The sequence below is a fragment of the Scyliorhinus torazame genome, chromosome 1 (genome assembly GCF_047496885.1).
Source record: "Scyliorhinus torazame isolate Kashiwa2021f chromosome 1, sScyTor2.1, whole genome shotgun sequence".
Taxonomy (NCBI): Eukaryota; Metazoa; Chordata; class Chondrichthyes; order Carcharhiniformes; family Scyliorhinidae; genus Scyliorhinus; species Scyliorhinus torazame.
This window is the reverse complement of record NC_092707.1, coordinates 97,623,939-97,646,094: the sequence shown is the minus strand read 5'-3', so window position 1 is coordinate 97,646,094 and position 22,156 is coordinate 97,623,939. Positions and strand designations below refer to the sequence as shown.

The window sequence follows — 22,156 nt, the reverse complement described above, 5'->3', positions numbered from 1 at the left end:
TCCCAGCTCGTCCGTTACCCCAAATAGTGCCAACCCCCAACTCGGCTTGACCTGGACTTTCACCACCTTGGACATAGTCCTCGCGAAACCCCTCCAAAACCCATCCAATGCCGGGCACGACCAGAACATGTGGACGTGATTCGCCGGGCTTCCCGAGCACCTCCCACATCTATCCTCCACCCCAAAGAACCGACTCAACCTCGCCCCTGTCATATGCGCTCGGTGAATAACCTTCAATTGTATTAGGCTGAGCCTGGCGCAAGAGGAGGCAGAATTAACCTTACTCAGGGCATCAGCCCAAAGACCCTCATCTATCTCCTCCCCAAACTCCTCCTCCCACTTGCCCTTTAACTCCTCTACCGAGGCCTCCTCCTCTTCTTTCAGCTCCTGGTAGATCGCTTTCTCCAACCCATATACCCGAAATCACCCTGTCCTGAGTGCCCTGTGCCGGGAGCAGCGGGAATTCCCTCACCTGCCACCTCACAAACGCCCTCACTTGCATATACCTGAAATCATTTCCCGGGAGTAACCCAAACCTCTCCTCCAGCGCCCCTAGGCTCGCAAACGTCCCACCTATAAACAGGTCCCCCATTCTTCTAATCCCTGCCCGATGCCAGCTCCGAAATCCCCCATCCATCCTTCCCGGGACGAACCGATGGTTCTCCCGAATCCAGGACCAAACCGAGGCTCCCACCTCGCCCGTGTCGTCTCCACTGCCCCCAGATCTTCAACGTCACTGCCACCACCGGACTCGTGGTGTACCTTGTCGGCGAGAGCGGCAGCGGTGCCGTCGCCAGCGCCCTCAGGCTCGTGCCCACACAGGACGCCATCTCCAACCTCTTCCACGCTGCCCCCGCTCCCTCCATTACCCACTTACGGATCATCGCCACATTGGCAGCCCAATAATAGTCGCACAAATTCGGCAGAGCCAGCCCTCCCTGTCCCTACTACGCTCCAGAAACACCCTCTTTACCCTCGGGGGCTTATTTGCCCACACAAAATCCATGATACTCCTACCTACCCGTTTGAAAAAGGCCTTGGGAATCATAATGGGAAGGCATTGGAACACAAAGAGAAACCTCGGGAGGACCATCGTTTTAACCGACTGCACCCTGCCCGGTAGCGAGAGTGGCAGCACATCCCATATTTTGAAATCCTCCTCCATCTGCTCCACCAACCGCGTCAAATTGAGTTTGTGCAGGGCCCCCCAACTCCCAGCCACCCGGATCCCTAAGTACCGCAAGCTCCTTTCCACCCTCTTCAACGGCAGGTCGTCTATCCGCCTTCCCTGGTCCCCTGGATGCACCACAAAGAGCTCACTTTTCCCTACATTAAGCTTATACCCCGAGAAGTCCCCAAACTCCCTTAGGATCCGCATGACCTCCGCCATCCCCTCCACTGGATCTGCCACATACAGCAACAGGTCGTCTGCATACAGCGACACCCGATGTTCCTCTTCCCCTCGGACCAGTCCCCTCCATTTCCTGGACTCCCTTAGTGCCATGGCCAGAGGCTCAATTGCCAATGCAAACAGCAAGGAGGACAGGGGGCACCCCTGCCTCGTCCCTCGGTACAGCCGAAGGTATTCCGACCTCTGCCGATTCGTAGCCACACTCGCCACCGGGGCTCTATATAGCAATCTGACCCAGCTGATGAACCCCTCCCTGAACCCAAACCTCCGCAACACTTCCCAAAGATACTCCCACTCCACCCGGTCAAAGACCTTCTCTGCGTCCATAGCTGCCACTACCTACGCTTCTCCCTCCACCGAGGGCATCATAATCACATTGAGGAGCCTCCGCACATTAGTGTTTTGCTGCCTGCCCTTTACAAATCCCGTCTGGTCCTCATGAATCACCCCCGGGACACAGTCCTCAATTCACGTAACCAGCACTTTTGCCAGCAACTTAGCATCCACATTGAGGAGCGAGATCAGTTCATACGACCCACATTGCAGTGGGTCCTTGTCCCGCTTCAGGATCAGAGAGATCAGCACCCCGGACATTGTCGGGGGCAAGGTCCTCCCCTCCCTTGCCTAATTGAAAGTCCTCACTAGCAACGGGCCTAGCAGGTCCACATATTTCCTGTAAAACGCGACCGGGAACCCATCTGGCCCCGGGGCCTTCCCCGCCTGCATGTTGCCCAATCCTTTAACCAGCTCCTCCAGCCCTATTGGCGCCCCTAAACCAGCCATCTCCTGCTCCTCCACCCTCGGGAACCTCAGCTGATCCAAAAATCGTTGCATCCCCTCTTCCCCCGCTGGGGGCTCAGATCTGTACAAATCCCCATAAAAGTCCCTAAATTCCTCATTTATTCTCACCGCACTCCGCACCGTATTCCCCCCGCTATCCTTAACTCCACCTATTTCCCTCGCTGCCATCCTCTTACGGAGCTGGTGTGCCAGCATCCGACTCGCCTTCTCCCCATACTCATATGTCGCCCCCTGCGCTTTCCTCCACTGTGCCTCTGCTTTCCCTGTGGTCAACAGGTCGAACTCCGTCTGGAGGTTCCGCCGTTCCCGGAGTAGTCCCTCCTCGGGAGCCTCTACATATCTCCTGTCCACCCTTAAGATCTCCCCCACCAACCTCTCCCTCTCCCTGCTCTCTCTCTTCTCCCTGTGGGCCCTGATGGAGATGAACTCTCCCCTGACCACCGCCTTCAGCGCCTCCCAGACTACCCCCACCTGCACCTCCCCATTGTCATTGGCCTCCAAATATCTTTCAATGCACCCCCGCACCCGCCCGCACACCTCCTCATCCGCCAATAATCCCACATCTAGACGCCGCAGCGGGCGCTGGTCCCTCTCCTCTCCTAACTCCAGCTCCACCCAGTGTGGGGCGTGGTCTGAGATGGTTATGGCCGAATACTCCATTCCCTCCACTTTCGGGATTAGTGCCATACTCAAAATAAAAAAATCTATCCGGGAGTAGGCTCTATGGACGTGGGAAAAGAAGGAAAATTCCCTCGCCTGGGGCCTGACAAACCTCCATGGCTCCACTCCCCCCCCCATCTGGTCAATAAACCCCCTAAGCACCTTGGCCGCAGCCGGCCTTTTACCCGTCCTGGACCGAGAGCGATCCAGTGCTGGGTCCAGCACCGTGTTGAAATCCCCCCCCCCATTATCAAGCTTCCTACCTCCAGGTCCGGAATCCGACACAGCATGCGTTTCATAAATCCGGCATCATCCCAGTTCGGGGCATATACGTTTACCAGTACCACCCGCACCCCCTGCAACCTACCGCTCACCATCACATATCAACCTCCATTATCCACTACAATATTCATTGCCTCAAACGACACCCGCTTCCCCACCAGTATTGCAACCCCACTGTTCTTCGCATCCAGCCCTGAATGGAATACCTGTCCTACCCATCCCTTTCTCAGCCTAACCTGATCTGCCACCTTCAAATATGTCTCCTGGAGCATAACCACGTCTGCCTTCAGTCCCTTTAAGTGCGGGAACATCCGGGCCCTCTTGCCCGGCCCGTTCAGGCCCCTCACATTCCAAGTTATCAGTCGGATTGGGGGGCTGCTCACTCACCCCCCCCACCCCCCCCCGGCCGACTAGCCATCTCCTTTTCTAGGCCAGCCACGTGCCCGCAGCTCCCGCACCCTCCAGTCCTCCAGACGGCGGACCCCTGCCCCGCCCACCTCTCCTACTTCCAGCTCCCCTTTGGGCAATGCAGCAGCAACCCTATAACCCCCCTCTCCCCCGCTAGATCCACATCTAGCCCTTTTGCTCCCCCCATAACACTCCCGTAAGTCAGCTGACTCCTGCTGACCCCCTCCAGTGTGAGAATCTCCCCTCCTCCTCCCTGGCAGTCAGTGTGCGCTCCTCTCCAGCACCGCCCATCCCCCCCCGGCCCCCACCCCCATCCTTCCCTAGCGCGGGGAAAAGCCCGTGCTTTCCAGAGCCGGCCCCGCCCCCTCTGGCTCAGCTCCTTTTGCGGCCTTACCCCAATTCCCCATCCCCAGGCCTCCACTCCCCCTCTTCCTTCGTGGGGGTCTGCCCCTCCAACACCGACGCCCACACTCTCCCACAGTCTCCCCATCAAATCCCTTCACCCATTCCCATCCAGCACCCAAACCAGAGGGACATTCCCTAAACGTAATAAACACCATCTACACAGGAAACATCCCCCCACAACAAACCCTCAATTTGAGTTCAACTTTTCAGTCCGTATAAAGCTCCATGCCTCATCAGGCGTTTCGAAATAGTGGTGCCGATCCTGGAACGTGACCCACAATCGCGCTGGCTGCAGCATACCGAACTTCACCCCCTTTCGATGGAGCACCGCCTTAGCCCGATTAAAACCAGCTCTCTTCTTGGCCACCTCTGCACTCCAGTCCTGGTAGATTCGGATCTCCGTGTTCTCCCACCTGCTGCTCCGCTCTTTCTTGGCCCATCTCAGGACACACTCTCTGTCCATAAAGCGGTGAAACCTCACCACTACAGCCCTTGGCGGCTCGTTGGCCTTGGGTCTCCTTGCTAGGACCCGGTGAGCCCCATCTAGCTCCAGAGGCCTCGGGAAGGCTCCCACGCCCATCAGTGAATTGAGCATCGTGCTCACATGTGCCCCAGCATCGGGCCCCTCCACTCCTTCAGGGAGACCCAGAATCCGAAGATTCTTCCTCCTCCACCTATTTTCCAGGTCGTCAAATCTTTCCGCCCACCTCTTGTGCAGCGCCTCATGCGCCTCCACCTTCACCGCCAGGCCCAAGATCTCGTCCTCATTCTTCGAGGCTTTTTGCCACACCTCCCGGATGGCCGCCCCTTGGGCCTTCTGGGTCTCCACTAGCTTCTCAATCGCCGCCTTCATTGGCGCCAGCATTTCGGTTTTCAGCTCCTCAAAGCAGCGTCGAAGAAACCCCTGCTGCTCCTGCGACCACTGCGCCCATGCTGCTTGGTCTCCACCCGCCGCCATCTTGTTTTTTCTCCCTCTCACTTTTCGCTGGTCCAAGATCACTTTTTCCACCGCTCCACTCCTGGTCCAATCCATATAATGTCTGGGGGACCTTGCTGTCACCTTCCCACACTGGAAGCCGTCGAACAATTGCAGTTGGGGCCCCTCTGAAGAGCCCAAAAGTCTGTTCCCGGCGGGAGCTGACGAACGTGCGACCTACCTAGGCATAGCCGCAACCGGAAGTCTCACCATGTTTCTTTATGACGTGCGTCACAGCGTTAATGGTGCTGGCATCTTTCTCTATGTTGGCGCCAAAATGTTTCAAGCAGAATGTGCTGATTTGCTATGCAGCTACCTCGCCCACCTGGCAAATCTTTATTGCTTGTTCCAATAACAAATCTTCTTCCCGCAACAACTTCTCATGTAGCTTATCACTTGAGACACCAAAGACAATTTGGTCACGAATCAGAGAAGATTTCAGGCTACTGACGTTGCATGACTGGGCCTTCAGCCTCAAGTCAGTGGCAAAAGTGTTGAATGATTCACCAGGTTTCTGGGTACGCATACGGATGATATATCTCTCATTCTTTTTGGGGGTGCAATGTTGATCAAAGTACCCAATGACCTCATTATATCTCTTGCTGTCCTCCTCATTATCAAAAGCAAAAGTATTATATATTTCAATTGCTTGTGAACCTATCACCATAAGCAGCAACGCTATTCACCTTTCGTCAGGCTCTGCCTGCAGGCCTAGGTCCGAAACATACAAATTTAAACTGCTGCTTAAAGACACACCAGTTTTCTTCCATGTTACCCTATACTTGAAGCTCCTTCAGTCCTTCCATCTCGAGCTTCAGTGTCTTTTACTGCACTGAGTCACCAATGGTTGCAGTTCACCAGGTCGGTTCTTCAGCCGATTTAATTTCGCCTCTTCCGACATTACCCTCAAATCTGCAGTACTGCTGGTACCATGTTGTGCTCTGTGTTCCTTGTCTAGCAAGGAGTCTACAGAGCTGCTGGTGACTTGTCCAAACCAGGACTTTGATTAATGTACACATGCAAGATAACGATCAGATACAGAGCAAGTTATCATAGAGTTTCTTTCGACTCTCCTGGAACTATCCCGATGCATGACTGTCTTCATGTATGTCTTACAAACTTCTCAGGATGGCCAGATGTGCCCTGACTTATATCTGACGCCACCTGCTGGTGGGAGGTCACAGTGCTGCATACATGGCCACTTGCTGGTGGGAGGCCACACTGTTGAGTACATGCAATATTATCTTGGCATATCACCACAGAACCCTCTAAAGACAATTGGAACTACCCAGCCAATACACAGCTTGTATTCCACCAAGAGGGATGGAAAAGACACTCAACCTCTGCAGAACTTGAAAGACCCCATTTCCTGTTGGCTTTACACTACCTTGAGACTTTTCAAATGTTTCTGAGATGGGATATCAAAATGCAATGACCTGTTCTGAAATAATAATCGCAGCAGATCGGGACTGATAGAATTTCTCTGGGATATATAGCCAGCAGAGTACTTTCATGGACTGCTTACAATGCAGGAGAGAAAGATCAAAAGACAATACTGTACTGAAACAGGCTGTGAAGCCGTGTGCTCTCTCCCAGAAGTATTATGACCGGATTTGCCTGTAACTATCTGACAAGAGAAACCTACTGCAAACCAAAATCGTTTGAGAATAATATGTGTAAATCTGCTCCATACGAAGGAAACTGAACAAAATGGCCACAACATGGAATACCCACATCAAGATCAACCAAGGAAGAGCTAACTGCATACTCCTTGGTCTTATATTTTGTCACAAACTGTAAGAAATCCTTAAGCCTATTTAATTATTCTGCCAGCATCTGTACTGCTGTGTGCATGTGGGTCCAGGCGAATGTGCATGATGTATGAATGGTAGTTACAATTCACCTAGCCTTCGTTAAATTCAGGAACTAGTTTCAATAAACATATCTTGTCCTTTGTTGAACCCAAGAAAATCTGTCTGATTCATTCTTTACAATCTGAAAGCATAAATAATGGGACTCTTGCAGAATTGGAGAAGCACATTGTCTCTAAATTCATTAAAAACCACAGTTAGAGTTAGATCTGTCTGGGTGATTAGGAGAGTCATGTCACCCCTTCTCATGTGGTCATAACAAAAGACAGGCTCTATTGTTTGGACTATACGTCCGAGTCCTCAATTCCCCAGCTAGCAGAAATAGGTTCCCTCAATCTATGATGCTATCTGTTCTCCTTAATGATCTGGATTTTACTGGTAGTAACAAAGCCAGGGCACTCGCTGCTGATGCAAGTTTCGTTTAGGGATCTAGTAAATTCCCTGGAAACAATGAGGGAATAAACTGTCTAATCACATTAAAGGATTTTAACAGGTAGCAAAACAAGAAACTAGGGCCTGAAACTTTCAGAGGAGGATGAAGTCCTCCCATCAAGCCCAAAGATAGGAGCCAATCTAGCTCCAGTAGGTGGCAGGACCCGAGGGTTACATTTTGCTGGTGGCGACCAATTTATAAGAACAGTGGCCCACCCTCTCTCAAAGCTGCCGGCCCAATTAAAGGGCACAGCTCAACAGCCTCGGAAACCCTACCACTAGCAGTGGCCACTGCTAAGGCTGTTGTGCGGAGAGGGTACCTCAATACTGAGGTGCCCGCTTAAGCTATTTAAGTGTTTGTGAGGAACCTGAGATCTGGAAGACGGACCCCGCCCATTGAGGCAACGGGGGAATGGTTATTGCAGTTGTAGCAAATTAGGCACAGGAATGGCCATTGCTGACGGAGGCTCCTGCATATGCCAATCAAGGAAGTCCTCCCCAGGAATCTGCTGGTAAGCCATAGTGGTTTACCTGACAAACCCCCGCATGGCAGCAGCCATTCCTGATGAGGGTAAAATGCCCACCAATGCAGGATGTTGGGCCTTTAATGGCTCAATTTTCTGCCAAGCAAGCAGCCATATTTAGGCACACATTGCATCCTTTGAGAAAATTCAGTTCTACAATCTCAAATAAAATCACTTCTGAAAATCTTTTACATACAGCAAATTAAATATTGGGACATACAGTAGGGTGAAGTTGGAGCTGAAATATTTTGAAAAATTAGCTTAAAAATCTACTAATTAACAATTTAGCAGTACTCCACAATTATAAAATTTGGTTCTATCCTTTTTAGATCCAAAGTGGATAAATTGAAATCCATTTGCCACAGATTTCCCCAATCATCTAATCAATCAATACCCTTTTTTATAATTTCATGCCTACACATTAACACGGAACACAAGAAATAAAAGCAGGAGTAGGCCATTTGACCCCTCGAACCTTCTTCACTATTCAGTAATCTGATCTGATTGTGACCTTAGCTCTATGTTCCTGCCCACATTGCACAACCCTCGACTCCCTTGTAGATGATAACGATCCAGCCTCCACTAATTAACGACCCTCAGAGAAGAAATTCCTCCTCATCAGTCTCAAATAGGAGACCTGCTATTACCTCTGACACTGAAGGACAGATTTCAATGAAACTTGATACAAAGGTAGAGTATGAAGCAATGAAGAACTGATTAGTTTTTGATGCAGATGTTGATCCAGATCCTGGAATCTTTAAAAGGATCCATTAACATTGGGAGATAGAATGAGTTGACTTTTTTAAAGAATATTGTGTGTCGTTTTATTTAGAATATTGTTGAGTGTTTTAAAATGTTGTGGGTTGTCTCAGCTGCTGTGGGTCAATTTGTCACAGCTGTCAAATTAATTTTCAGTGCTGGTTGTTAGATGTGGATTGGCCTGAGGTCTCTTCATGAGATGGAAGCTCTTACTCAAAATATTTCTTTTCTCAGCTTTGTAGTTATGAAGCATCAACCAGGCAAAGAAAAGCCTCAAGGAAGAGCTGTGCACTTGTAATTACGTTAAATTAACACAGTGTTACAGAGCTCTACAGATTGCCCTCTTCACTTTTTAAACTGTACCCGAGTTCTAGATTCCCCACGAAGGGAAACATCCTCTCATCGTCTACTCTGTTAAGCCCCCTTAAAATCTCATGTTTAATAAGATCACCTCTCATTCTTCTAAACTCCAATGTGTATAGGTCCAACATACTCAACGTTCCACATAAGATAACCTCTTCATTCCAGGAATCAGCCCAGTGAACCATCTCTGAACTGCTTACAATGTAGGTTTACTGTCAGTAAGTAAGGAGACCAAAAGGGCAGCACGGTAGCATTGTGGATAGCACAATTGCTTCACAGCTCCAGGGTCCCAGGTTCGATTCCCGGCTTGGGTCACTGTCTGTGCGGAGTCTGCACGTTCTCCCCGTGTGTGCGTGGGTTTCCTCCGGGTGCTCCGGTTTCCTCCCACAGTCCAAAGATGTGCAGGTTAGGTGGATTGGCCATGCTAAATTGCCCTTAGTGTCCAAAATTGCCCTTGTGTTGGGTGGGGTTACTGGGTTATGGGGATAGGGTGGAGGTGTGGACCTTGGGTAGGGTGCTCTTTCCAAGAGCCGCTGCAGACTCGATGGGCCGAATGGCCTCCTTCTGCACTGTAAATTCTATGAAAAAAACGGAAACAGTATCCTAAGTGTGATCTCACCAATGCCCTGTACAGTTGTAGCAAAACTTCCCTACTTTTATACTCCACCACTCATACAACAAAGGATAACATGCCATTTGCCTTCCTAGTTACCTCCGTCACTGAAGGTGCACAGAGGAAATATTTTTGACCCTGTTTGTTAGTGCCGCCTGTGATGATAGGTAGATTATCATGTGTATATATGAATAGATCATCATCATCTGTATGTGTGTTATAAGTTATATGTTTTACTGTTATAGTTCTAGCATCCGACCAGCAGGTGGTGCGAGTATATAGGCAGGGGACCCGGAATCACCATGTGTTCAGAACAAGGTGTCAGTAAGGAGTTGATAGCAGTCGCATATTAGAGTAGCTCTGTTGTATCTTAGTGTAAGTTAGTGTTAGACCATTATTTCCAACTGTATGAATCTTAGACATTAGAGTAATCTTTTAGAGTAGTGTTAGTAGTAAACAGTTTTGTTGTAAAACAAAGTCTAATGTTCTTTGTTAACACTACCACATCAAGATTCAACATCAGCATAATCAAGGAACATTACATTCTACCTAGGAGTGGATGTCAAAAGAGAGCAGTCAGGGAAGTTAGGTACGGCAGAAAGACACAAGAAAACAATCGGAGACTCAGAGAAAATTGGCTGCAAAACAACATCCTACCAGGATCGTCGAAGTGAGATGAAAGCATTGAAGACTCCCAGCCAACTGCTCATGACTGGTAATGTAGATGCGAACTGGCGTGCTTTCAAGCAACAGTTTACTTTCTCCGTGTAAGCTCTTGGTCTCCAAGAAGCTTCAGACGTGAGTAAAATAGCACTCCTAATGACAGTGACCGGTCAACAAGCAATTGATCTGTATAATTCTTTTCAGTTCGCTTCGGAGGAAGACAAGAAGAGCTACTCAAAAATAAGTGAGCAATTCGATTACTATTGCCACTGCAAGAAAACAAAACTTTCAAGCGTTTTGTATTCAGGATAAGACTGCAAAAATCAGGCGAAACCTGTGACTGTTTTGTCATGGATCTACATCTCGAAGCGCAATCCTGCAATTTTGCAGACCTCCATGATTCATTGTTAAAAACCAAATTGTATACATCATGCAATGTGATAAATTATGTGAGCGATTGCTGAGAGAAAATCAGCAAATGCCATAAAAATATGCAAAGTCAGTGAGATTGCAGAAAAGCAAATCACTGAGATTAAGACTCTTCTTTGCTGTGTCGTAGCGGGATCAGAAACGTGGTCCCGGGGTGGCCATTTTGAGAAATATTCAGAGAGCACCATTTTATGTTGGCGATGCGGCAGAACACATGGCCCAAGAAAATGTGCTGCATATGGCAAAACGTGCAGCAGATGCTCCAAGAGAATCCATCTTGCCCAGCATTGCCTGTCGATTGCAAGAACGCAGCAACCTAAGAGTGTTAATGTAGTAACCGAGGCTAAAAAAATTAGAGATTCGTCAATCATGCAAAGTGCAGCCCTGAACAGGAAAGCTGAGTTTAATGATGCACCAGATTTTTACACGGACATGATCAATGAAGGCGCTGAACAACAAAATGCAAAAATAGAAGAAGAAATAGCAAACCACTTGGATAATTGGACAATTCCGTTCATAATTAATCAAACCAGCACAAATATCAAACTGGACATAGGTGCCAGAGCGAATTTAATCAACGAAGCAGATCTGAAGATGTGGATTCAGCCTCGAATTGAGGATAACGATTGCAATCTCACCGACTACCATGGCGCACCAATCAAGACGTTGGGAACGTGTATCCTGCAAGTCGAAGTGAATGCACAATTATTTACAGTTAAAATTTCAATTGTTGAAGCAGACAAGCGATCACTGCTATTCGCAGTTCGTACACTGCAGCTAGTACAGCGATTATACGATACAGTCACCGACGTTACAGACACCGACTATATAACGATGGCGGACAGGGCAGCCATAGATGCAAAGTCAGTAGAGACGCCGGAGGAAGAATCCAAGACTCAGGCCACAGCTCCACACACAGTGAATTACAAAAAAGGTTCTACTGAAAGAGTGGTGGACCTAGAAGCTGCGGGTGCCCTCGAGCATGTGAAACAATGCATAAATACTAAGTCGGAGGTCGACAGAAACAAACTCTTCAAAGTGAAGCCAAAGGCTGTTTCTGAAGACGACCCTACGGCTTCTGGAGGGAAATGTCTCCTCGAAAAGAAACACGACGGCGATGTCAATGGCTGCTCGTCAAACAGCGAACAGAAATGTCACGTCAGAACAACAGAAAACAAGAACGAACGGTCCGAAGAGCATGATAAACAAGAGTTTGTAAAGCACGAAAAGAAATCAAATTAGCTAAAAAGCACTGATCTTGAGCGACAAACAAAAAACTGGCACAGTGTAGCATAACATGGCCTCACGAAAGAAAATGATGAACTTTTGGAATTGAAATAGCACCATGAGCTAGAAATGAAGGAACTGGAGAGGGCACAAGCTGTGCTCAGAGAGGAGAAGAGGGAACTAGAAACCCTGCAACTTTCAACGAGCAGAAATAGTACACCAGAAACAGCTTGTTGAGAAGGATCAGCAAGTCATAAACCAGCTGAACACAAAGATGAATTCCCTTCAGCACAGTATTGAGTCTCCAGAGCGAGAGAAGCCACATGAAAGGAAATTGCCTTGAATTGGAAGGCAAATTTACTCAGTCGAGAAAAGCATTTGAAGCAAGTGAATACAATGGGCTGGATCTACCGTTTTTGAGGGTGAGTGCCGACGCTGGTCTGGGAAGGATGCCAAAATCAGCGCCAAATCCTCCACGCCAGATAAAACTCCCAGCTCCCACGATATAAATGGCCGGGTCTGTGGCCGCGCACGGCGACATCCTGCCGCGGTTCGCCGTCAAACATGGCGCCGGCCGTGCGCGGACCCGACCTGCCAAAAACTGCCCCCCTGGCCATCCCCAACAGTCCCCCCAGCCCTTGCGGAAACCCCCCCAACGAGCAGCACGGCTCCCAGCCGACGGTGTCGTCGCTCAACACAGTCCGTAGCCGCCACGCCGGGTTCCCGCACGGCTGAGGCCACGTGTCCCGCGCCATTGGGAACTCAGCCCTGTTCTATTCTCTATTCTGCTCTACCTAATTTCTCGGATGCGTAGTGTTGAATAAAGAACTCAAAGCTTTGTTCACAAACGAAACTATAAATTTATTTACACTGCTAACTAAGATTCGTTCACTTCCCTAAAGTAGAAGACTATTATATAAAACTATGCTATCTCTAACTTACAGAACTCTCAAGTATACAACTGCTCTCTCTCGCAATTCACTATCTAAACCTCTCACTATCTAATCTTCTTATCATCTTCTTATCATCTTCTTCTAATCCCAGAATCCCCAAGTCACATGATATATATATATATATAAAACTGTTCTGTGGTTCCCTCTAGTGGTATGAATCATTATCCTTAACTTGTAAACTCTTTACATCCTTGTCAGTATACATATCATGACATCCCCCTTTTTTTCCCAAAGATGTTTGGAGATTTCTACAAACATATGTCAACATCATTGTCTGTTCATTACAAGTAATTGAGTACTAGTTAACAATTTTTTAAAAAGCTTTTTACAGTCCACAAATTGAGTCTGTACTCAGTCTTCACTGGGATAGTGTGTTGAAGTACCAACAAGTCATCAGTCAAAATTGATCAGGTGGTTGACTGGTTGAACCACTTTTGTTGTCAGACCTGGGGCGGGATTCTCCGACCCCGCGCCGGGTCGGAACATCGCCGGGGGGGGGGGGGGGGAGTGCGAATCACGCAACGCTGCTCCGATGCCGGTCCGCCAATTCGTGACCAGAGAATCGGCGCCATTGGCGCCAGCGCAGTCGGCTCAACGCGGCCCCTACCCCTGCCAATTCTCCCCGCGCGATGGGCTGAGTGCCCGCCGAGTTAGGCCAAGTCACGCCGGCGCTGCTCGCGTGTGGTCTTACCCGGCGGGACCTTGGCGTTCATGTTGCGGGGGGGGGCGGCCTGGTGGGGGGGGGGGATCCAAGTCCAGGGGGGTGGACCTCCACGGTAGCCTGGCCCGCGATCAGGGCCTACTGATTGGTGGGCGGGCTTATCCTGGTGGGGGCCTAAGTTCCTCCGCGCCGGGCCCATGTAGCTCTCCGCCATGTTGTGTCGGGGCAGGCACGGGGAAGGCAACCCATGCATATGCGTGAATTTGCACCGGCCGTAGTGTGCATGCGTGAACTCGCGCCGGCCGTAGCGCACATGCGCGGACCCGTGCCACCCTTTCTGATGCCCGTATTGGTAGCTGGAGCAGCGTGAAGCTCTCCAGTGCCATGCTGGCCCTCTGTGCGGCGCTGGATCGCTGCTCCTAGGGGCCAGATGACACCGTCGTAAAACATTCCGGCGCTTATGACGGCGTCAACACTTAGCCCCAGGATCAGAGAATCCTGCACCTGGTCTTTTTTCTGTGTTTGTGGTGTTGAGTTTGTGTGTTCTTGAGCAAACACGAGCATATTAAATTCACTGGCGTGACTTCTTTTTTGTCTAAACAATGTCCTGTTCTTCCTGACATTGGTGTCATTATGCATGAATTTTGTATTGGCTACACACATTTGTTTGTTCTACTCAACCAGTAGCTGTGTTTGACACACTGTCCTGCAATCCCTGGCTCGGTTGCCATCTGGATTTCCTTCCAGACTGGATGGTCTGTCAAGTGTGACTGCAAGTTTTAACACTTACTTGCCATTGCATTGGACTGTGCTGTTTAGGTGTCCTTCGGTTTCAGAGCTATACTTTTGTGTACAGTCTGGTGTTCCATAGTTGCACTTTGTGTGCTCAGGATCTGTTCCTTCTGGATTGTTTGATTCATTTTCAAACTTTTTGGTATCAGTGTCCTTTGTATTATCTGATGTTTTACTACACTTCATGATCTCAGGTTCCTGTGGATGATCTGATCCATTGTTGAGCTTTGTGATATCAGACCCTTCTGGATGATCCAATGTATCGTTGAGCTCTTGGTGCTTCTCATCTGGCATCAACTTCTCCAAGATGTCATTTTCTTGTAGGTTGTTCGCAGTTGATGTGTTCTCAATTGATTCATTCATTGTTGCACTCTTGTCATGTTTTATTGTACAGTGCAGCTGAGATCTCACTTTTGTCCTGCACAGCTTGTATGCTACTTGTGATCACTTTGTCACTATTCGAAAATACAGTGGATAGACCGTCATAGTCTTCTTTTTGTTGATCAGATAAACTAGATTGACCTTCACAGTCTTCTTCTTTCATTGCTTTCTTTCTGGAATCTTTCAGTGCTCTTCCTGTGGAGTCTTTTTCTTCTGGTTGTTCATTTGTCCGGTTACTGCTGTCCAATGTAGCAACGGTATGCAATTCCATCAACGTATTGGATTCATCTACCATTAGTCGAGTGCTATTTAGATTTTCAATCTTGTTACTAACAGAATAACCATCAAACCAGAATATCTCTACCATATCTGACTAATATTCTTCGATGTAGGATTTATCTTCTTTGGTTTTAGATTTAACATTTTCTTCTTGTTGCATTTTGTTCCATGGTGCTGCAAAAGTCTTCTTCAGCTGTTTGTTAAAATTTAGGCAATGTTCTGCCTTACGAGGTAAAAAAACTTCCTTTAAAACTTGTTTTTAGATTTCCGGGCAGCTTTTCTTTAAGTGGGCGTCCCACAATGTTCGGACGTCATCACATCCATGACGTCAGGCACAAATTTCGATTACGCATGCGCAGATCAATCCTCGTCCGGAATGCGATCTTTTCTCAAGTGTGTATGTGCAATCTTCTGCGCACGCGCGGAACGATATTCTTCTGGATCGCGTCATTTTTCAATGTGCGCGTGTGTGAACTGGTCCTGCACATGTGCAGAATGTTCAAATTCTGAATCGCACGTTTTTTCCTTTAACTGCGCATGTCTGAAATGTCCGACTTCTGAAGCGTGTGTTTTTTCCGGGTGCGCTGGCGCAGATTGGTCTTTTTCAGCACGATGAATTTTTAAGTGCGCCACAGGCAAAAAATCTTTTACTTTGCCCATTCAACATTTCGGCACTTTTATTTTTAGATTTTTTTTTAGTTGTATGGGACAATTTAATTGAATCTTCCAGCATCATTTTTTGTTGCTTTTGCAGTCTTTTACATAGGTTTTCATTTCTTTTAAGCTCACAATAGTGATCAAATTTTTTAATGACTACTTCAAAGTTATTTTTTTCAACTTCATTCTCAAAGTGCATTGAGTTATACACTTCTACAGGCTGTTGTCCAGCTATTAGTAGCAATAAAACAGTTTTACGCTTATCACTGACAGTTTGGAGGATGAGAGGTACAGTTCAAACTCTTGTTTGAATATTTTCCAGTTTACATCTACATTACCCAATATGCTGAATGCCTTTGGAATGCAGACCTTCCATGACTCTGGCTGGGTACTTTTTTGTGATGTTGCTGGAGTCTTATTGTTACTACTGGAGTCTGATTGCGATTTTTCTTCACACGTTTTCTTTTCTTTCTTCGAGCTGAGATTCTTTCTTTCTCTCTAAACCTTAGTAATCTACTTTAAAATCACTTCTGGTATCATGTTGTATTCTCTATTCTGTTTTACCTGGATGGCTCGGATGCATAGTGTTGAATAAAGAACACAAAGCTTTGTTACCAAACCAAAATATAAATTTATTTACACTACTAAGATTCGTTCACTTTCCTAAAGTAGCAGGTTATTATATCAAACTATGCTATCTCTAACTTACCGATCGCTCAAGTATACAACTGCTCTCTCTCATACCTCACTATCTAATCTTATCATCTTCTTATCCCAGAATCCCCAAGTCACATGATATATATGACTGTTCTGTGGTTCCCTCTAGTGGTATGAATCATTATCATTAACTTGTTAACCCTTTACATTTCAGTCAATATACATATGACGGGCTCATCGGGGCGGGGCATCGGGGAGGGCCTTCAGGTGACGCACCAATGGTGTGCGGTGCGCGATGTGATGACGCCATTTTGAAGGGGGCGGAGGAGAGAAACCCAGCGACGAACCAGCACCTCCCCCGATATGGGCGCCGGAATGGATTCTCCGCCCACTCGCCGATTACGATATTGGTGTCGGGCAACGGTCTGCGCACTGTGTTTAAACTGCAGAAACTACAAACTGAAATAGGTGAATTGCATCAGGAAATCATGTAACTGAACATCCAGAAGTAAGAGCTAAATAGAAAGACAGTAGATATGGAAACCTGCCTGCAAGAGAAAAAGGCAGAGCTGGAAGTGGTGATGGACAATCTCAGAGATACCAAAGAACAGCAGCTCACTGCAAAGAACAGTACACTCAAGCAACTAGACGAAAAGCTGAAAGTACAGGCTGACTATAAAGAGGTTAAAAAAGAGCTGAGTCAATGGAAGGTGTAACATCAGAAGGATCTGGATCACATGACACACCCAAAACCATAGAGATACTTCTGCTGGAGAAGAGCCGCTCATTGCAATCTGAAAATACAACTCTGCATATCACTGTCTGACCTCAGTGATCCTGTTACAGCATTAGATCTAGGACAACAGGTCCAGCTCAAAGTCCAGCATATGCAAGATATAGAAACCAAGAATCAGAAACTGCGGGACACACTTGAGGAATACAACAAGGAGTTTGCAGAAGTCAAGATCAGGAAGTAACAATAAACGCACTTAAAGAAAAAAATCAGCGAGTATGAGCAGACCTTGAGCAGCAAAGCAAAAAGCCTTGATGGAGGTTTTGTACCTTGAAAAGGACAAGTTTACAGTAAGGGGTTCAGTCGATGGATTTTACCATAGATGACGGCCTTTCATATAGTAAGAAATCTTACAACACCAAGTTGAATTCCAATAGGTTTATTTGGAATCACTAGCTTTTGGAGCGTCGCTCCTTCATCATGTGAGTCATCAGGCCTTTCATAAAGTTAGATATAGCACAATTCGGGCGAAGGTGATTACAGGGTCTGAAGAGAAAGTGGGATTAGGCTATTGAGTTGGATGATCAGCCATGATCATAATGAATGGAGGAGCAGGCTCGAAGGACCGAATGGCCTGCTCCTATTTTCTATGTTTCTATGTTTAAGGAATTGGTCACTGTTAGCTGTTAGAGGGAGGAGGGAGTGGGTAGTTTGGGCAGGGGGGGGGGGGGGGGGGGGGTTGTTTGGGTTGTGATTTTTTGATGCATGTGTGGATTTTGTTTTGTTTTCTAAGTTTTTGATATAAAATGTTAAAAGTTCAATTAAAATATTTTCAAAACAATCTCTCCAACACAAACCTTTCAAGATACCACTACTCATATCCTGTTCATTAAAATTATCTCCCCATTAGGAAGGGTGCAGTAACATTGTTGGGACTTTACTACAGGCCTCCCAAAAGCGAGCGTGAAGTAGAGGTACAAATATATAGACAGATTATAGAAAAATGTAGGAGCAATAGGGTGGTCGTGATGGGAGATTTTAACTTCCCCAACATTGAATGGGACTCGTGTAGTGTTGGAGGCGTAGATGGAGCAGAATTTGTAAGGAGAATCCAGGAGAGTTTTTTAGAGCAGTATGTAAATAGTCCAACTCGGGAAGGGGCGATAATGGACCTGGTATTGGGGAATGATCCCGGCCAGGTGGTTGAAGTTTCAGTCGGTGATTACTTTGGGAATAGCGATCTCAATTCCGTAAGTTTTAGAATACTCATGGACAAAGACGAGAGTGGTCCTAAAGGAAGAGTGCGAAATTGGAGAAAGGCCAAGAATAACAAAATTTGGCAGGAGCTAGGGAATGTGGATTGGGAGCAGCTGTTTAAGGGTAAATCCACATTTGAAATGTGGGGGTCTTTTAAGGAAAGGTTGATTAGAGTGCAGGATAGACATGTCCCTGTGAAAATGAGGGATAGAAATGGCAAGATTAGGGAACCATGGATGACGGATGGAATTGTGAGACTAGCTAAGATGAAAAAGGAAGCATACATAAGATCTAGGTGACTTAAAACTGATGAAGCTTTGGAGGAATATCGGGAAAGTAGGACAAATCTCAAACGCGCAATAAAGAGGGCTAAAAGGGGTCATGAAATATCTTTGGCTAACAGGGTTAAGGAAAATCCCAAAGCCTTTTATTCGTATATCAGGAGCAAGAGGGTAACTAGAGAAAGAATTGGCCCACTCAAAGACAAAAGAGGGAATTTATGCATGGAGTCAGAGAAAATGGGTGAGATTCTTAATGAGTACTTTTAATCGGTATTCACCAAGGAGAGGGACATGACGGATGTTGAGGTTAGGGATGGATGTTTAAATACTCTAGGTCAAGTCAACATAAGGAAGGGGGAAGTTTTGGGTATTCTAAAAGGCATTCAGGTGGACAAGTCCCCATGACCGGATAGGATCTATCCCAGGTTACTGAGGGAAGCGAGGGACGAAATAGCTGGGGCCTTAACAGATATTTTTGCAGCATCCTTGAGCACGGGTGAGGTACTGGAGGACTGGAGAATTGCTAATGTTGTCCCTTTGTTTAAGAAGGGTAGCAGGGATAATCCAGGGAATTAAAGACCTGTGAGCTTGATGTCAGTGGTAGGCAAACTGTTGGAGAAGATACAGAGGGATAGGATCTATTCACATTTGGAAGAAAATAGACTTATCAGTGATAGCCAGCATGGTTTTGTGCAGGGAAGGTCATGTCTTACAAACCTAATAGAATTCTATGAGGAAGTTATAAAGTTAATTGATGAGGGAAGGGTTGTAGATGTCATATACATAGACTTCAGTAAGGCATTTGATAAAGTTTCCCATGGTAGTTTAATGGAAAAAAAGTGACGTCGCATGGGGTTCAGGGTGTACTAGCTAGATGGATAAAGAACTGGCTGGGCAACAGGAGACAGAGAGTAGTGGTGGAAGGGAGTGTCTCAAAATGGAGAGGGTGACTAGTGGTGTTCCACAGGGATCCGTGCTCGGACCACTGTTGTTTGTGATATACATAAATGATCAGGACAAAGGTATAGGTGGTCTGATTAGCAAGTTTGCAGATGATACTAAGATTGGTGGAGTTGCAGATAGCGAGGGGGTCTGTCAGAGAATACAGAAAAATACAGATAGATTGGAGAGTTGGGCAGAGAAATGGCAGATGGAGTTCAATCCAGGCAAATGCGAGGTGATGCATTTTGGAAGATCCAATTCAAGAGCGGTCAATGGAAGAATCCTGGGGAAAATCGATGTGCAGAGAGATCTGGGAGTTCAGGTCCATTGTACCCTGAAGGTGGCAACGCAGGTCGATAGAGTGGTCAAGAAGGCATACAGCATGCTTGCCTTCATCGGACGGGGTATTGCGTACAAGAGTCGGCAGGTCATGTTACAGTTGCATAGGACTTTGGTTAGACCACATTTGGAATACCGCGTGCTGTTCTGGTCGTCACATTACCAGAAGGATGTGGATGCTTTAGAGAGGGTGCAGAGGAGGTTCACCAGGATGTTGCCTGGTATGGAGGGTGCTAGCTATGAAGAAAGGTTGAGTAGATTAGGATTGTTTTCGTTGGAAAGACGGAGGTTGAGGGGGGACCTAATTGAGGATAGCAACAAGCTTTTTCCAAGAGTGGGGTGTCAATTACAAGGGGTCACGATTTCAAGGTGAGAGGGGGAAAGTTTAAGGGAGATGTGCGTGGTCAGTTTTTTACGCAGAGGGTGGTGGGTGCCTGAAATGCTTTGCCAGCGGAGGTGGTAGAGGCGGGCACGATAGCATCATTTAAGATGCATCTAAGACAGACATATGAACGGGCGGGGAACAGAGGGAAGTAGATCCTTGGAAAATAGGCGACAGGTTTAGATAAAGAATCTGGATCAACGCAGGCTGGGAGGGCCGAAGGGCCTGTTCCTGTGCTGTAATTTTCTTTGTTCTTTTATCATCATACGCTCTCGGCGCAATCTAACGAAAAATTTCTAAGTGTCATTTGTGGCAGGATTTGCTGGGAATTCCTCCCTGGCTCGGTTGGCGGATTCTCCACCACTATCTAACCACATTTAGCCACTTTTCTGGGCCCTGGGTATTTGCTTCCTGGTCAAGCCCACACTTAGGGCGGGATTTACCGAGCAACCAACCACATTTTTTTCAGCGGAGGAGGCTGGCCCGCCAGTGGGTGTTTCTGGTCCTGCTGTTGTCAATGGGATTTCCCGTTGATGCACCCCTCGACAACGGGAAACCCGAGGCAGGGATTGGCCATCAATGGGACCGGAATATTCCACCGGTATGACCAGCTGGTAAATTCCGCCGTTAGAATTATTTTCATCACTGGAGAGCTGAACTCGCTGGCCAGACCGGATCCTCAGAGATCGGGCCACCATTTTGAAAGCGTACCCCAATCTGTGAGAGGGTCTGTAGGTCCCCCACACCTCCCCACTCATGGGCAATGACACACACATAGGCCTTATCCCACATCCCCTCCCACCCACCCCCACCAAGTGATGACACACCACTACGGGGTTGCTGACGGCCCCCCTTTTCAGACCTTCCCAAGCCCACTTTCGGACACCCCCTTCCAGGACTACCACCCTTCACTCCCCCCCAACCTTCGCAGGCCTTTCATTTGCACCGTGCACCCCCCACCAACCCTTCATATCCTCCACCACCTCCTTTCATGGGCATGGCTCCCCTAGGTCCTGACCCTAGGCAATGCCACCCTGGCACCCGGGCACTCTGGCACAGCTTGATTTATTTGAGAAAAAAATGGGAGGAGGTTTGAGGACAGTAAAAACACCGGCTTGCACTGTTTAAGCTTGTAGTGGCTCGAGGCAATAACAGATAGACATCAGCAAGAAAGAACAAAGTGTTTATTGGCAACTAACAAAGGTAACTTATATACAGTCTCAGAGTCTTTATACAGATGTTCACAATGGTTCACTCTGACCAGAACCCCACTCCTCAGGCCCCCCACTTCTTCTTCAATGATCATCCTGCACGTGAGGGCACACCCCTTAAAGGGGCTGTGGTACCACAGGGCTAAATAGTGGTTGCTGTGTCATGTGTAACCCTATAACAAAAGCAAAAAACTACAAATACTGGAGATCTGAAATAAATACAAGAAGTGCTGGAAAAACTCAACCAGTGTGCAGCATCTGTGGCAAGAGAATTTCCCATAATTTGTCAGAGTGTCAGGTTCTGACTGAAAACTGGCATGTATCTCTCCAGATGCGCGGTCGAGTTTTCGATCAGATCTTGAGGCGCTCTAACAAATAATAAATCATGCCGCCAGTGTCGTGTTCGGTACACTGGTCTAACACTGGCTGCAGCTTAGATCAGAAAGATACTCCAGACCTTGAAGTTAGTTCAATCAGGTTTATTGCACTAATAGCACAGTTCTCTGTGAGTTCGACTCTCTGCTAACTTAAGTGTGGTTACTCTGTCTGACTGAACCAGACTAGCTCTTAGCCACGTAGTGGAGGTGTGAGATTGTAACAACACCCTTGACTGACTCTCTAGATGTTCATCGGTGGAAAGAGCACCTCGTGTCTTTTATAGTCAGATCCCACCCGAGTGTCCTGCCTGCTTATTGGTCATGTCCTGTTCTGTGTGTCCATTAGCTGCTTGTCTGTATATCATTATGTGTGTGTGTGCCTGCATATCATGACATCTCCCCCTTTTATTTTCATGTTTGGATGACATAT

The 22,156-nt window shown here is 47.4% G+C and overlaps 1 protein-coding gene across 3 annotated transcripts in view; it reads right to left on the bottom strand.

Annotated features, from left to right (window-relative positions):
* Positions 1 to 22,156, bottom strand: part of rsph14 (radial spoke head 14 homolog) — a 246,116-nt gene that overhangs the window by 85,688 nt on the left and 138,272 nt on the right. Inside the window, exons 1-2 of one of the 3 annotated variants that reach the window (XM_072498550.1) lie at positions 14,229 to 15,117; positions 11,021 to 11,278 (exon numbers count right to left, since the gene is read on the bottom strand). The exons of 1 other annotated variant lie outside the window; for it this stretch is intronic. In XM_072498550.1, coding sequence (XP_072354651.1) covers positions 11,239 to 11,278; positions 14,229 to 14,593 — 405 coding nt within the window. In that variant the 5' untranslated portion in view covers positions 14,594 to 15,117 and the 3' untranslated portion in view covers positions 11,021 to 11,238. Of the gene's footprint in view, positions 1 to 11,020; positions 11,279 to 14,228; positions 15,118 to 22,156 lie in introns of those variants that run through there. One more of the 3 variants, XM_072498541.1, reaches the window with a different exon arrangement.